At 38.9% G+C, this 14,230-nt stretch overlaps 1 protein-coding gene across 2 annotated transcripts in view; it reads left to right on the top strand.

The window, feature by feature from the left end:
- The window catches only part of LOC147457037 (mediator of RNA polymerase II transcription subunit 15a-like), a 102,672-nt gene extending 98,631 nt beyond the window's left edge, over window positions 1-4,041 (top strand). For both annotated transcript variants that reach the window (XM_086512074.1, XM_086512075.1), the window contains exon 12: window positions 3,598-4,041. In XM_086512074.1, coding sequence (XP_086368200.1) covers window positions 3,598-3,793 — 196 coding nt within the window. In that variant the 3' untranslated portion in view covers window positions 3,794-4,041. The remainder of the gene's footprint in view (window positions 1-3,597) is intronic.
- The last annotated feature ends 10,189 nt before the right edge of the window (window positions 4,042-14,230 follow it).

The following is a 14,230-nucleotide window of genomic DNA, read 5'->3' as shown; positions in this document are numbered from 1 at the left end:
TGGCGAGAGCGGTCTACTATTGATTGCACAAATCTCTACAATGCTTAGGACTTGCCGACAATGTCGATGACGATGAGGACGACGACGAGACGGGCTGAAATCTGAGAACGCTAAGGGCTGAAATCTGCAAATCTTTATTTGCTGAATTATGACTCTATGTCGGTGACGATGGCGATGACGACGATGCAATGATGACATGTTGAAACGCAGATAATGAAATCTGCGTTCTCCGGGCTGAATCTACAAACTTCGGTGGATCTGACGGTGCGGTGAGGATCTGTTGCGGGAAGGTGAGATCTGCAAGGTTTGAGGGCTATTCTGTGGTGTGTCTTTGCTGAAAACTGAAAACACTGAGGCTATGGCTGAATGTGACGTCGTGGATCTGCAAAACGCCGAGGCTGATCTGCAAATCAAAAATAATGGGCTGAATTGGTGCTTGATGCAAAAACGCTAGGTTGTTTCTGCTATTCTGGTAACGCTAGGGCTGATCTGTGATCTGCTGTCGCCAGGCTGTTGCAAATGCAAAACGCTACGCTGATTTGCAAAGCTGAAAACACTGGCTGTTCTTGTGGCTGAAAACGCTATGTCTCCTGCCCGGGGGGTCTTGCTGAGAAGGTGCTCTGCTGGAGGTCAGATCCCTGCTGCCTCTTCGGCCAGAAAGTGCTAGGTTTCCTATATATTAACTTGCAAAGTTTGCCCTACCTAGTTTCCCAACAAAAGTCAATTAAAAATAATAAGTGAAAAATGGCTAAAATAGGGAGAATAGGTCTATGCACTGTAAAAATGCTCCTGATGGGTTCTGACTGTAATCTGATGATCATGATGTGTGCAGCCAGAGGATATGCATCTACTCTAAGTGTCTGGACATGCACGGTCTGCGAACAGATTCACAAAAGTGCCAGAATTACTTCCTAAACTAATTGAACTTAACCCTTGCCATGAAGTAGCTTATCCACGTACACATAGGGTTAGATGTGCACGTGACATGTTTTGATCTCTAGTGCTTCTAGTATTTTTGCTCTAGGTTGACAAATGCTAGCCTTTATCATGGCTGAGTATGCCCATCACCTCTGGAGGGGGATAAAAACTCAGCTCGTTGGTTTGATAGAGTACGTTCAAAGCATGAATGACCTCTTTACAAACTTGCACCTACTCTTGGCACTGGCAACGTGAGTAGTGATGTCACAACTGTTGTCCAAGCTATGCATGATAAAGGTCATAATCTTATTCTTCTTGTTTGGACGAGCAGCGAAGTTGAGGTCACATATTGTCAAGTTTGGATCTTGGTTATTTTCAGCCTCTTCTTCGCAGGTTTGTAGTAGTATTCAGCTCTAGTTTTTAGCTTACATTAGGACTTAAGATTTTGTTCCTTTAGAAGTTGTTGTGTGGAGTCTGCTTTCTAGGATTAAGTCTTTGAGATGTCTTATCCTTTTTCGTTCAAAGTTGAGTACTTGTTTCAAGTTCTAGCCAAGTAAGCTGCTTCAACTTAGTTTGCATATGCCTTTTGTAAGAGCTTTTTAAAGTAAATAATGGCTTTTTTTAATCTAGTTTTGTTTAGTAAATAATGGCTTGTTTTATCTAGTCTTGTTTAGTAGCAAATAAAGTGATTTGTTTTTGTTGTATTGTTTTGTTTTCTTGTGGTCTCTTGCTTTTGTAGTTTTCTGAGTGTTTTATTTCCTTTATCATTCGTGAGTTCAGACTATTCTGAACTTATGAAGTGGACTTTTTGATTTTCGTCCAAGTGGATGATGGGTATGATTCTACCAAGAACCGTCTCTCCTTAGTGAAAAGGAATAGAGAGGACCTTGCTCTGATACAATTGTCATAGCAACGAAAGCGAGCACTTATAAACATTTTCGAGACCATTCAATTATATCGTTTAAGAATCCACACAGAATAAAACTTAAATATAATTCAGAGAGATACGACACTCGGACTATTAGATGGGCCGGTCCCCCCTTTAGGAGATTTTTCATTAGTTTATCAAGTGATTCTTACGAACACATGAACCAGGGCAGCTTGCATTGTTCTGTGTCCCGGAACTATTGTGATGTTAGAAAATGCATGTTATCATTAGCCCAATGGCTGAAATTTTATGTACTGTAGCCGGAAACGCTATGTCGTTCTTGTTTTGTCCTCCTCTGTGTGTTCTACTAGCCCTCCCCAACAGGTGTTGAGAATTGAGAGAGAGAGAGAGAGAGAGAGGGGGGGGAGGGGGGAGTGTTGAGAGCTCCAAGGGGAATTGTGTGTGTGTGTGTGGTGCCAGCCCTCCCCAACAGGTAGCGGTACCTCTTTATGCCCCAACGTAATTTTCACTAGATGGCGTTGAGAGAGAGAGAGAGAGAGAGAGAGAGAGAGAGAGAGCTTGTAAAAACTTCCATGCCAGTCTTCTTGCGCTACATGCTGCTTCTTTTAATGTTTAAAATTTGACCACTTATTTTTAAAGGTTTTAAACCATAAGCTTGAAAACGGGGGTTCTGGCCAATCTGAAGCATTATTGATTTTGCTGTTTCTACGCCCCTCGTGCCCGCTCCTCTCGAGACGTATAACGTGTTCGGCCGGCCACTTTCTTGGGCGACCACAGTCAAAATATCAAATGGTGACTTTTTTAAACAAATTGGGGACACCATCTTTTCATGTGTTTGTCCTGGCGCGTTCTTCACTGTGTCCGTCTATTGTTCTACTTATCGTACTATCCAGACACCGATAAAATTCCCTGATGCTCATTGCACTAGAAAATTTACCGGTTTGTTACATTATTAATAGGTATCAATAAATTCATAAATTAGTTCTATGTGCACAAAAATCATTTTCATTCATATATAGTCTTAGCTAAAAGTATTACAGTGATTGTCTTGCAATCAGATGGATTCCCTGTGGCCGTGTGGAGTAGGGTGCCAGACTGGGAACCCCTAGGCTTTTCTACACTAGCAAGCCTGCATGTGACAAATTCATTATTAGCCATGGATTAAGAACGACAAGTTTAGTCACCTAGAAACATTGGTAGTTTTTTATTTTTTCATGAAAACAAGGAGTTCAAATTGTGGTAGATAGGATGAAAGGACAACGAGGTAGCACACGTAGTGCACCGGTCATTAAGCTTGTTCAGGACTACTCGAAAGAAGGAAGCTTTTGCTATGTTTGGTCTTGCCTGTGTGGTGTAGTTGTCGAAGATGCATGCTACATGCAAGACTTGAGCCGTCACCAAAACTACCTGATGCGTGACCGTAGACTCTCATTTTTCAGAATAGGATGTATGTAACATGCTTGGGTTAGGAAAAGGACTAGTCTGAAAGTGGTCAGGGCCCGAGCACATGCCACGCAGTCAGTGGCATGTGCTTTGACTCAAGTCAGTGCGTCTTGAGCAGTCAATAATTGGAGTGTTTGGAAATGTGCCCAACAATGGCATGTGGGGCTCCAGGATAGAGATACCATGGGAAACACAGTTTCTCTATGGTAGCACCGTGTTGAATATATTTATATTTTTATATAATCTAAAAAGCTTGTGGTCATGATTTCTTTCACCTGTTTTTTCTGATTCACTGTTGTTCACCTGTTTTTGTAATGTTTACTAATAAACTGCTTGATTCTATCCAGTAATTTGTTAGCTTTTCAAGCATGGGACACTTTCAAGAGAGCGGTTCGTTGCTTGCCTCAACCTGTTCTACTGGGAGACATGGTGAAAGCTTGGGATTCCAGTGCTTATAACACGATTCTTGAAGCTGCTCTCCGTCAAGGTGGTGGCTCATTTAGTTCAAGATATGGTACCTGGAAACCTTGTGTCTACACGTAATGGAAGAAGTGCTCTTGTCCTTTTGTACAGTATAAGAAGAGCAGATTGCTTAAAAATTTTGGTTTTCAGGGTGCTCTGCTTTGAGCACGATTGTGCTATTTTGCACGTGTAAATGTGATTTATATTGGTTTTTGATCCTTAAGAGACTTTTAGGTGGACTGTACAGCTACATAACTTGGCAACAATCATGTTTGAATGGATTATTCATCAGATATGTGATTACTATGAATTATGTACAAATATTGTGAGCTGAGCTGGTATTTTCTGCTGAAACCTCTCTCTCTCTCTCTCTCTCTCTCTCTCTCTCTCTCTCTCTCTCTCTCTCTCTCTGCGCCATGGTGCGGAAGAGAGTGACTGTCTCGAGGCTAAGGTATCAATTTGAAAGGTATCGTAGAGCGATCCTTGTAGCTATACCTGAGAATCTTCTCTACTTGATTGTCAAGAGTGACTTGGGGGGGATCCATTTGTGGTTGCCATAGAGGAGTTGTGCATAGGAGCTTGCTCCTTACAAATGACTTGTCCAAGCAGCAAGCCATGAATGTGTGTGATATATCCTTTCAGTCTTGAATGAGAATCGTCACCCTTTGCATAGAGATGTAAATCATTGTACATGGTCATTTGCATCTTTCCTTTGTTGAAGATTGCACCATTTATTGGCCAAGAATGTCTAAAATGGAAGGGGAAATATAATGTATGCATCATGATGGTTGAGGCCTTGCCCTTCCCATAGAAATGTAGATAAGAGCATCTATGGCACAGAAGTGAGTACTGTGCTCTCTGAAATGATGGGTCACATTTCTGTAGTATACAGAAGCCTCACTCACAAGGTACGCGAAGACGGTTAAGGTGCACACAATGCTGTAGACAAACAAGATAAACCGACAATAATAACTTGAGAGATGAACCTTGAGAACTTGAGATATAACACTCTCACTTGACTTGCATTGGCAGTAAGAACTTGAGATATAACACACTCGCTCGACTTGCAACCAAGGCCAAGATTGACAACCCACCCAACCAAGACTCAAGACACAGGTGGGTGTAGACGCTAAGTTGCAATGGCTAAGTGCATTGAGGTGTCCACTCCAAACCAAGACTGAGACCGAATACATGCACAACTTCAAGGAGAGTATCACAGTTCGGTGGACATCACACCTAGCCATAAGTGACTAGTGACTACTAATGACTCCAATATTGATTGACCAATAGACTCCCAACAATGAAGATATACTATTGAAACATCTATGGAGTAAAAGGCCTTTTTGTGCTATCCGAGAAGATGGCAGCTAGATGATTCTCATAACTTTGGCATAAGGGATTGTGACTGGCACCTTTTGGTTTATATATGTGGAAAGTTTAAACTATTTTAAATGCTAGGTCTTTGATTCTACTCTACCTGGAGTGAGTTCTGATCAGGGTGGTAGTCTACTTGGCTTGAGCTTGGTTGACACTTGATCTTGATCTTTTTTTCCTTAGAAAATTACTTGAGCCCTCTTCTAACTCATGATGTCTAACTGATATAATTTAGTATCTAATTGATTTGCTGGTTATAGAGATCATACTACCTGTACGATTGGACTCTGTTGCCTTACCTAGGGACAATGGTAATGATTCTGAATATTACATGGCGTGTTGGGGGACTCTTGTGCCATAATAGAAAGTATTGGCCCATTAGAGGATTCCATGCTTAAAGATATATGAAGATGCGTTGATACTTTGCTTCTCCTAGCATAGGATGTCTCTTGTTTAAATCGATTAAGATCATTATCATTGCTTTAAATGTGCATGAGTTAGCTAGTCCGATTTGCCTGAAACTCCTCATAGTGGCTTCACCTTGACATCACCATTCAGTTCATGTGTTTATGGTTATACTATTTGGGTGTGTGTGTAAATGCATTTGGGTTTGTGTAAATGCGCTATTGGTTGCTTTGAATATTGAAAATACCTAGGAAAAAGGTTTGGTACCCACTTTATTGAAATTCCTAGTTGCCTTTTATTTCAAATAATGGTGGTAGTCCTCTATTGATTGTTACAAATGGGATGCCTTGCTTATGGATCCTTTGAAACCTTGAGTAGATTTTCCTTGAAAAATTTCAGAGGAAATTTGGAGTTTTTTGCACTCGCTTTGGTTGGGCAAACAACTTTTGGAATTGGTCCTTGCTCAATTGAAATGTGCATGAGAATTGTGGAATTGCTTGCAATTTTTTGTGTAATCAGGTTGCTTCTCTATTGTGCCATGCATTTATTCAAGACCATTTGCATAAATTGAGTAGCTTTTTTTTGTTACATTGAGTGATCATTCTCCATCAAGTTGGAATACTATACCTATGGGCCTTTTTTGCACTACCTAACATTGTTTTTTTTTTTAATATTGTCAGTTGCCTTCCCAAGGTTTCGCTTTTGGTGGCAACAACATGTTACGTTTACAACATTGAATGGCTGTGCATGCAACCTCTTTTTGGCCTCCTAGTCTTGATACCATGTTCATTTACTATGGTTTTTATCGACGCATCTGATTGCTTTGGTACCTCCTCTTAATTTTATATATAACCAAATTTGGAACTCATTAGTCATTGAACGATTGATGCTTTTATTGTGATCTATCGTACAACTTCCACTCTAAAAAAATTTCCATTTGTTTTGTTTACAGGGTTTGCTTAGCATAGGGTTTGTCTTATTTGATTGCCTATTGATTGAATATGAATGTATATAACACTGTACTTAAAGTAGGGTTACTTGATTAGCATAAGTTAATCTCTATTTTGAAGAGTTTGTTTAAAGAAACTCTACAATTGATGTTTCGCTCTTCTTAGATGGATGAACAACTCTAGGCTCTATGATGTTTAAAAGTCTAGTTGAGTGCTTTGAATATTACCTGGATACTACTATAAGAGTGAGTTCCTCTTTTGATTCAAACAGTACAACTTTGATGGCTAATGAGGATTCATTAGGTAATAAATGTTTCTCTTCAATATAACACAAAATAATAATAAGTTGAAAAATATTTAAAAGTTTGAAAACAGACATTTAAAACAATTAAACTTTTAAAAGACTCTCTACAAGAGTAATTCTTTTTGAAGAAAACATTCAGATAAAAAAGAGTGATAACTTTATGATGTATTTCTAGAAGGTGATAAAAACGAGTTTATTCTAAAAAATGGGAGAGGCTGTCCCTTTACTCAAGCAAAACTTGTTAAGTAAGTTTTCTCCCTTAACTCAATCAAATCTTGTTTAGTTTAGGACAATAGTGAAACTAATTATTTGTAGGTTGGACATGAATTTTAACTGTAAGGTTCTTTGAAACCTGTAAAACATATCGAAAGCTAACAAATCTGTTGTCTTGTTTACATGGATGCACGTGATATTTCTATCTTGGCTTAAAGAGGTTTAGCTACCATCCTTGAACATGAAGGCTTTTTTCATCATGATGCATAGGATCATTGGAATGTGACCACATTGTGGCTTTATTATGCAAAAATGAATCACAAAACTATTTTTATGCAAATACTTCCTTCTTGTACGAAGGCACTCTTTTGAAAATTACGTTCTTTTGTGTATAAGTATTATCTTTGATACAAAAAACTCCACACTCTAAACACGAGGCCTTCCCAAGAAACTGGGTAGGCTGGGACGTTGGCTTTGGCTTACTTCTAGTCTTTAGGTTCTGACATACCCAAATCCTCATTAGGTTGACGTATATTAGCTGGTGTGGTTGTGACTATGGACATGGTTCCTATGTTCATGGTTTGGATGTCCTTTGAGTTGTCTAGTTTCTCGTACGCTTCTACATGTTGTACTCACTCTTGGCAGATTTTGTGCCTAAATTCATTCTCTTGATTTCACAAAGGAACTTCTCATAAATAGACCGCTTGCACGAGTGTTATCTTTGACCTAAAAAAATGGATCAAATTCATGGAGAACATATTAAGAGCCTTAAACGGACATTGAATACACAAAAAACCACCTTCTAGGTCTAGGCCATTTCTTGAGAGAAAGATTAAAAGAAAACAAATTTAATACTTAGAATAACGTTAAATTTTTCCTAATCTACTATGTAACAATATTTGGCCTTCTCCCAAGGCCTCGAGCTAGCTTTTGAGCCCCTATCTGTGTCCAACTCTCTTGTACTTCGATGTATAAGCAGCTTAGATGCCTCACAAATTATTTATGTTGGGAAGAAGGGGAGACCCGTTGCTTAAAACAATTCAACACTTGCTCACAAACCAACCTCTTTTCCAATTTCCAAGCACGCGCGCGCGCACGCGCACACACACACACACACACACACACACACACACACACACACACACACACACACACACACACACACACACACACACACTTTGTCACAACAACTGACCATGATAACCTACTCATAGCCTAAAGATTTCCACCGGAAAAGAAACTCGAAAATGGTATTGCTAACCTACTATTAGCATGGCTGAGTAAAATGACACCATATGGGTATCACCCCCTACCCCAGATCCTACCAATTTCACTTAAACCCCCTTTTCTTAGGCCCCTTACCTGGGCGAGTGTGGTGATTTTAGTTTTGATCGATGCATCTCTTTATAACTATGTCGCGGTGCGCATAGCACGTCCACGATCCCGCTTTGTTAACTGCACTCGAGGTTAGGGTTACTTGGCTCGAGTTCCCTGCCTACCTCACCTGGAGGGATGTGTAGCTGTTATACCTTCTACACGCTTATTATGGATAATTGATTCTGGGCTGATGCAACACCCTCGCAAATGAGTACTTTTGGCAATCCTCATTGCCTCCTCTACCATATAAGGTGAGGGGCTCTTCCCCTCACTTAGACGAGGTCTTGGTGTTCACTTTCTTGGTGTAGAGGATAGTCTGCAAGAAAAGTTGATGATTGGCTCTGTAGTAACACCTTTTTTTCGCTGGTACTATGCTGACTGTTGGAGGGCTTCTACTTCAAGGTTTTCTATTCACTATCTTTAGTGTATACTTTGGATTTTTATCACATTGGCTTTTTACCACTATTCCACGACATGAGCTTTTTCTGTTAATGTATAAAAGATGGTTGTTTTTTGAAATGGTAACATTTTGATATTGGAAGATTAAGGGTAACTCACTCAAATGGTAAAATTACATGTTCTGGTTATAAATACTTACATGGCACAGATAATACTATAATTATTTGCTGGCTTATTACTTCTACTGGGATTAGCTGATGAACACTGGTTTTTTGTAAGGGCTTCTGTCCTGCTCATTTTTACTCTCTGAAGTAATGGCTTACCATGGGAACTTATGAAAAATTGGGGCTTTGTGCATTTACTTGATACTTATGGTAAGTATGATATGGAATGCTTGTTACATAGTGCCCCGTGCAAACAACTTGACATAGGCAACATTGGTCATACTAATAATGGGAGAACAAGCTCTCATTGGATTTATACCTGTCTTTCCCTTGTCTCCTGAGAGATTATTGTGAGTGTACTTCTCCTCACTAGTTCCATATTTCCTTCAATATTTTAGGTGGTCAAGATTTCTATTGCTCTGTTGAGAATGATGACAGGTTTTTTTACTTTGGCATAGTGAAAGAAAATGATGATTTTTTTGCTGGCCTGCAGTCCTGCTCATTGAATTTAGAAATTTGTTAAATTCTATGCAATCTACTGCCCACTGTCTGGTAAATTCTACTACCTGTTTATTGGCCACAAGCTGGTTTTTTTTTGTCTTGGATTTCTGGCATGATCTTGGTATTTCTCTAAACTAGATCTTACTCACTTGACCTTGGGTATGGTTGGAATTAGCCGGATCTGGATCTGGTGCTGACTTACAGAAAAACTAATCTTGCTTGGATATCTGGCTTAAAATAGGTTTTTTACAATACATCTAGTGATGATACTACCATAATATATATTCTAGTGTTTTACTATTTGCCTTGACTTACAATAAATAAAAAAGCTTCGGCTTATTGCCTGGTTGCTGCATACTTACTTAATCCTCTGCTATTGTGCTAGAATATGACATCAAATCTATCATGCACATGGTTACTATTTTGATTTTTGATATTGATGGTGAGTATAAGGCTGATTGCTTGGTGGTGGTGCTGGTCATGCATGGTATTCTGGTTACTGGAATGTGGTATACTGGTTATGCTGCAATATTCTGATAGTTGCAGTTTTTTATGATACATTCAAAATTGCAAGGAAAAAATAGAGAGTTAGTACTTGATGATCTGGCCTAGTTTAACTGGTTATACATAGACTTTATATCTTCGGCTTAATTTTGGGTGTGATTGGATATTAGCCGCATCTGGTTTTTTATTATACAGAGCTGGTCTGATATAATTGATCTTTACAAATGGATAATGATCTGGTTTTTTTGTGCTTTGCTACCTTAGTTTGTTATGGTATTTTGATTGGGAGAAGAATGTTGTGACTTACAAAACTTTTAAACTTCACCAGTTGCTTGGTTATCTGGCATAGATCTGGGTCTTCACTTACATCTAGTGATGATGCTAACATAAAATAAATTCTGGTTTTCTACTGCTTGCTCTGACTTAATATAAATGGAACCTTCTGCTTGTTGCCTGGATGTCTGACTTTGCTCTAGTCCATGTTGGATAAAACTGTAAATACAAAATTCCCTATATTTAGCAGGAGGTACTGGTCCTTTTTTCACTACTCCTGGTCTTCTAAACCTGCTCTCCACTCATGGATAATGATTTGGTGCCGTAAATACCTAAGTTTCTTATGATATTATGATTTGGGAAAACTATTTTGACTTACACCTATTGCTTGGCTGTTGGGCTTAGATCTAATTTTCCATTATAGCTTGTGCATACTGATCTGGTCTGGTATAACTGGATAAAGTGAGACTTTATACCTTCTGCTTGATACTTAGATTGTCAGCTTAAAACTAGTTCTTTTTTTCACTACTTTTGGTTGGAATCCTTCTGGCCAACTATAGTCTAAATCTGGATAAAGATACTTTGAACCTGCTCACTAAAACTTGAGTAAAAATCCATCTAAAAAACATTTGTATCTTATGGTTGGTTCGTTATAACACCAATTGAGGGATGACTTGAAAACATTTTTTACCAGTGAGAATGTGTTCCATTTTTTTAACGCTGGCTGACACTTTTTGGGCAGTCCAATCTAATTGCTATTTGGATACCAATCTCTTAAAGGGTGCAGATAGGTAAGTAGGCCTATTACAAAAGATTACTTGCATAACTAAGGTTTTTGCTGGCTGACCTAAACCGTGTTTTTTTTTCATACACTGCTTAAACTAAGGAAATTACATATGATGATATGGATTTGTCGACTTTCTCTCACAGTAAAAGGTTATTTTAAACATATGCAGTAATTCTTGTAGGATTACTTTATATAGGACAGTTGCTAGTCTAAATACTTTTTAAGTTTGACATGGATAACAACTGATAGGTTCTTTGAAGCCTGCCATACGTAGCCAAGTCTAACATATCTGTTGTCTTGACTGTATGGATGCGGGTGAGAATTCTATCTTGGCTTAAAGAGGTTTAGCTTGCTGCAATCCGACTTTGGAAACATTTAATGATTCATTTGAGATAGTTTTGATACCTTTGTACAAATTCATTTGGAATGATACTTCATTCTGATTATGTTGTACAGTTATGAATCAATGAATGAGTTGTTTCTGTACTTATCTTTGCCTAGACATCTTTAGCCAGCCGTGGTTTTGAACATCCTGTTCATTGGTGTGTTATTTATTTAAGTTAAACAGCTACACACACCCCTAAACACCAGGCCCTCCCATGCAACTGAGAGGACCAGGACACTGGCTTTAGAAATTTTGTGTCTGTAGGCTTTGAGTGACCCATTATATATAATTCCTTGACTGGTCGAAAGGTGTTAGGTGGTCTCTCCTTGACTATAGACTGAATTCCTACTCACGACTGTTGTAGTCTTTTGGCTTTGGATTCCTACTCACGACTGTTGTAGTCTTTTGGCTTAGTCGGTTTTAAGTAGCAGGTTAATCCAGCTCGACTTACCTATGCTTTTGCAAATTGTATTTTTGACATTTGGCACATGCTACCTATTACTCATATGTTGACTTTTTGGAACAAGAGGACTTGCTTGACGTTTTTTCCAACAGCTACTCAATGACAACCATACTTATTTCAAACTGGCTAATTAAGCCTTAAAACTCATACAGGAGTAATGTCTTCCTTGAGGACTATATCTGTTATTGTACATACATTTCTTCCCTTTTCATGGTCACTCCTACTTAGCTCTTCTATGCTAATGAAAATTAAAAAACTCATCTTTCTGATGAGGCAATAGGCCCATACACAATGTGCCTAATGCCAAAACCCATTGTGTATGGCGCCTGGGTTAGGGTAGACACACACACACACACACACACACACACACACACACACACACACACACACACACACACACACACACACACACACACACACACACACACACACACACACACACACACTTTGCACAATAGATGACCATGATAACCTACTCATAGCCTAAATATTTCCACCGAAAAAGAAACTCGATCATGGTACTGCTAACCTACTATTAGCATGGCTGAGTAAAATAATACCATATGGGTATCACCCCCTACCCCAGCTCCTACCAATTTCACTTAAAACCCCTTTTCTTAGGCCCCTTACCTGGGCAAGTGTGGTGATTTTAGTTTTGATCGATGCATCTCTTTATCACTATGTTGCGGCGCGCATAACACGTCACGATCCCGCTCTGCTAACTGCACTAGAGGTTAGGGTTACTTGGCTCGAGTTCTCTGCCTACCTCACCTGGAGGGATGTATAGCTGTTATACCTCCTACACGCTTATTATGGATAATTGATTCTTGGCTGATGCAACACCCCCGCAAATGAGTACTTTTGGCAATCCTCACTGCCTCCTTTACCATATAAGGTGAGGGGCTCTTCCCCTCACTTAGACGAGGTCGTGGTGTTCACTTTCTTGGTTTAGAGGATAGTCTGCAAGAAAAGTTGATGATTGGCTCTATAGTAACACCTTTTTTTCGCTGCTACTGTGCTGACTATTGGCGGGCTTCTACTTCAAGGTTTCCTATTCACTATCTTTAGTGTATACTTTGCTTTTTTGTCACATTGGCCTTTGTTAATGTATAAAAGATGGTTGTTTTTTGAAATGCTAACATTTTGATATTGGAAGATTAAGGGTAACTCACTCAAATGGTAAAATTACATGTTCTGGTTATAAATACTTACATGGCACAGATAATACTATAATTATTTGCTGGCTTATTACTTCTAGAGGGATGGATTAGCTGCTGAGCACTGGTTTTTTGTGAGGGATTCTATCCTTCTCATTTTTACGCTCTGAAGTAATGGCTTACCATGGAAACTTATGAAAAATTGGGGCTCTGTGCATTTACTTGATAGTTATGTACTTGATAGTTATGGTAAGTATGATATGGAAAGCTTGTTACATAGTGCCCCGTGCAAACAAATTGACATAGGCAACATTGGTCATACTAAAGATGGGGAACAAGCTGCCATTGGATTCATACGTGTCTTTCCCTTGGCTCCTGAGAGATTATTGTGAGTGTACTTCTGCTCACTAGTTCCATATTTCCTTCAATATTTCAGGTGGTTAAGATTTCTATTGCTCTGTTGAGAATGATGATAGGCTTTTTTTTTTGCTGGCTTCCAGTCCTGCTCAATGAATTTAGAAATTTGTTAAATTCTATGCAATCTACTGCCCACTGTCTGGTAAATTCTACTACCTGTTTACTGGCCACCAACTGGTTTTTTGGTCTTGGATTTGTGGCATGATCCTGGTATTTCTCTAAACTAGATCTTACTACCTTGAGCTTGGGTATGGTGGGATTAGCTGGATTTGGATCTGGTGCTGACTTATAGAAAAACTAATCTTGCTTGGATATCTGGCTTAAAACTGGGTTTTTACAATACATCTAGTGATGATACTACCATAATATATATTCTAGTGTTTTACTATTTTCCTTGACTTACAATAAATAAAAAAGCTTCTGCTTATTACCTCGTTGCCTGCATACTTACTTAATCCTTTGCTACTGTGCTAGAATATGACATCAAATCTATCATGCATATCGTTATTATTTTGATTTTTTGATACTGGTGGTGAGTATAAGGCTGATTGCCTGGTGGTGGTGTTGGTTATGCATGGAGATTTTGGTTAGTGGAATGTGGTATACTGGTTATGCTGCCATATTCTGATAGTTTCAGTTTTTTATGTTACATTCAAAAATGCAAGGAAAAAAAGGGAGTTAATACTTGATGATCTGGCCTGGTCTAACTGGTTATACACAGACTTTATGTCTTCGGCTTAATCTTGGGTGTGATTGGATATTAGCCGGATCTAGTTTTGCATTATACAGAGTTGGTCTGATATAACTGATCTTTACAAATGGAGAATGATCTAGTTTTTTTGTGC

The sequence above is a fragment of the Adiantum capillus-veneris genome, chromosome 5, assembly GCF_014529385.1.
Source record: "Adiantum capillus-veneris isolate H3 chromosome 5, ASM1452938v2, whole genome shotgun sequence".
In the NCBI taxonomy this organism is placed as follows: Eukaryota; Viridiplantae; Streptophyta; class Polypodiopsida; order Polypodiales; family Pteridaceae; genus Adiantum; species Adiantum capillus-veneris.
This window is presented reverse-complemented; position numbering and strand designations above follow the sequence as displayed.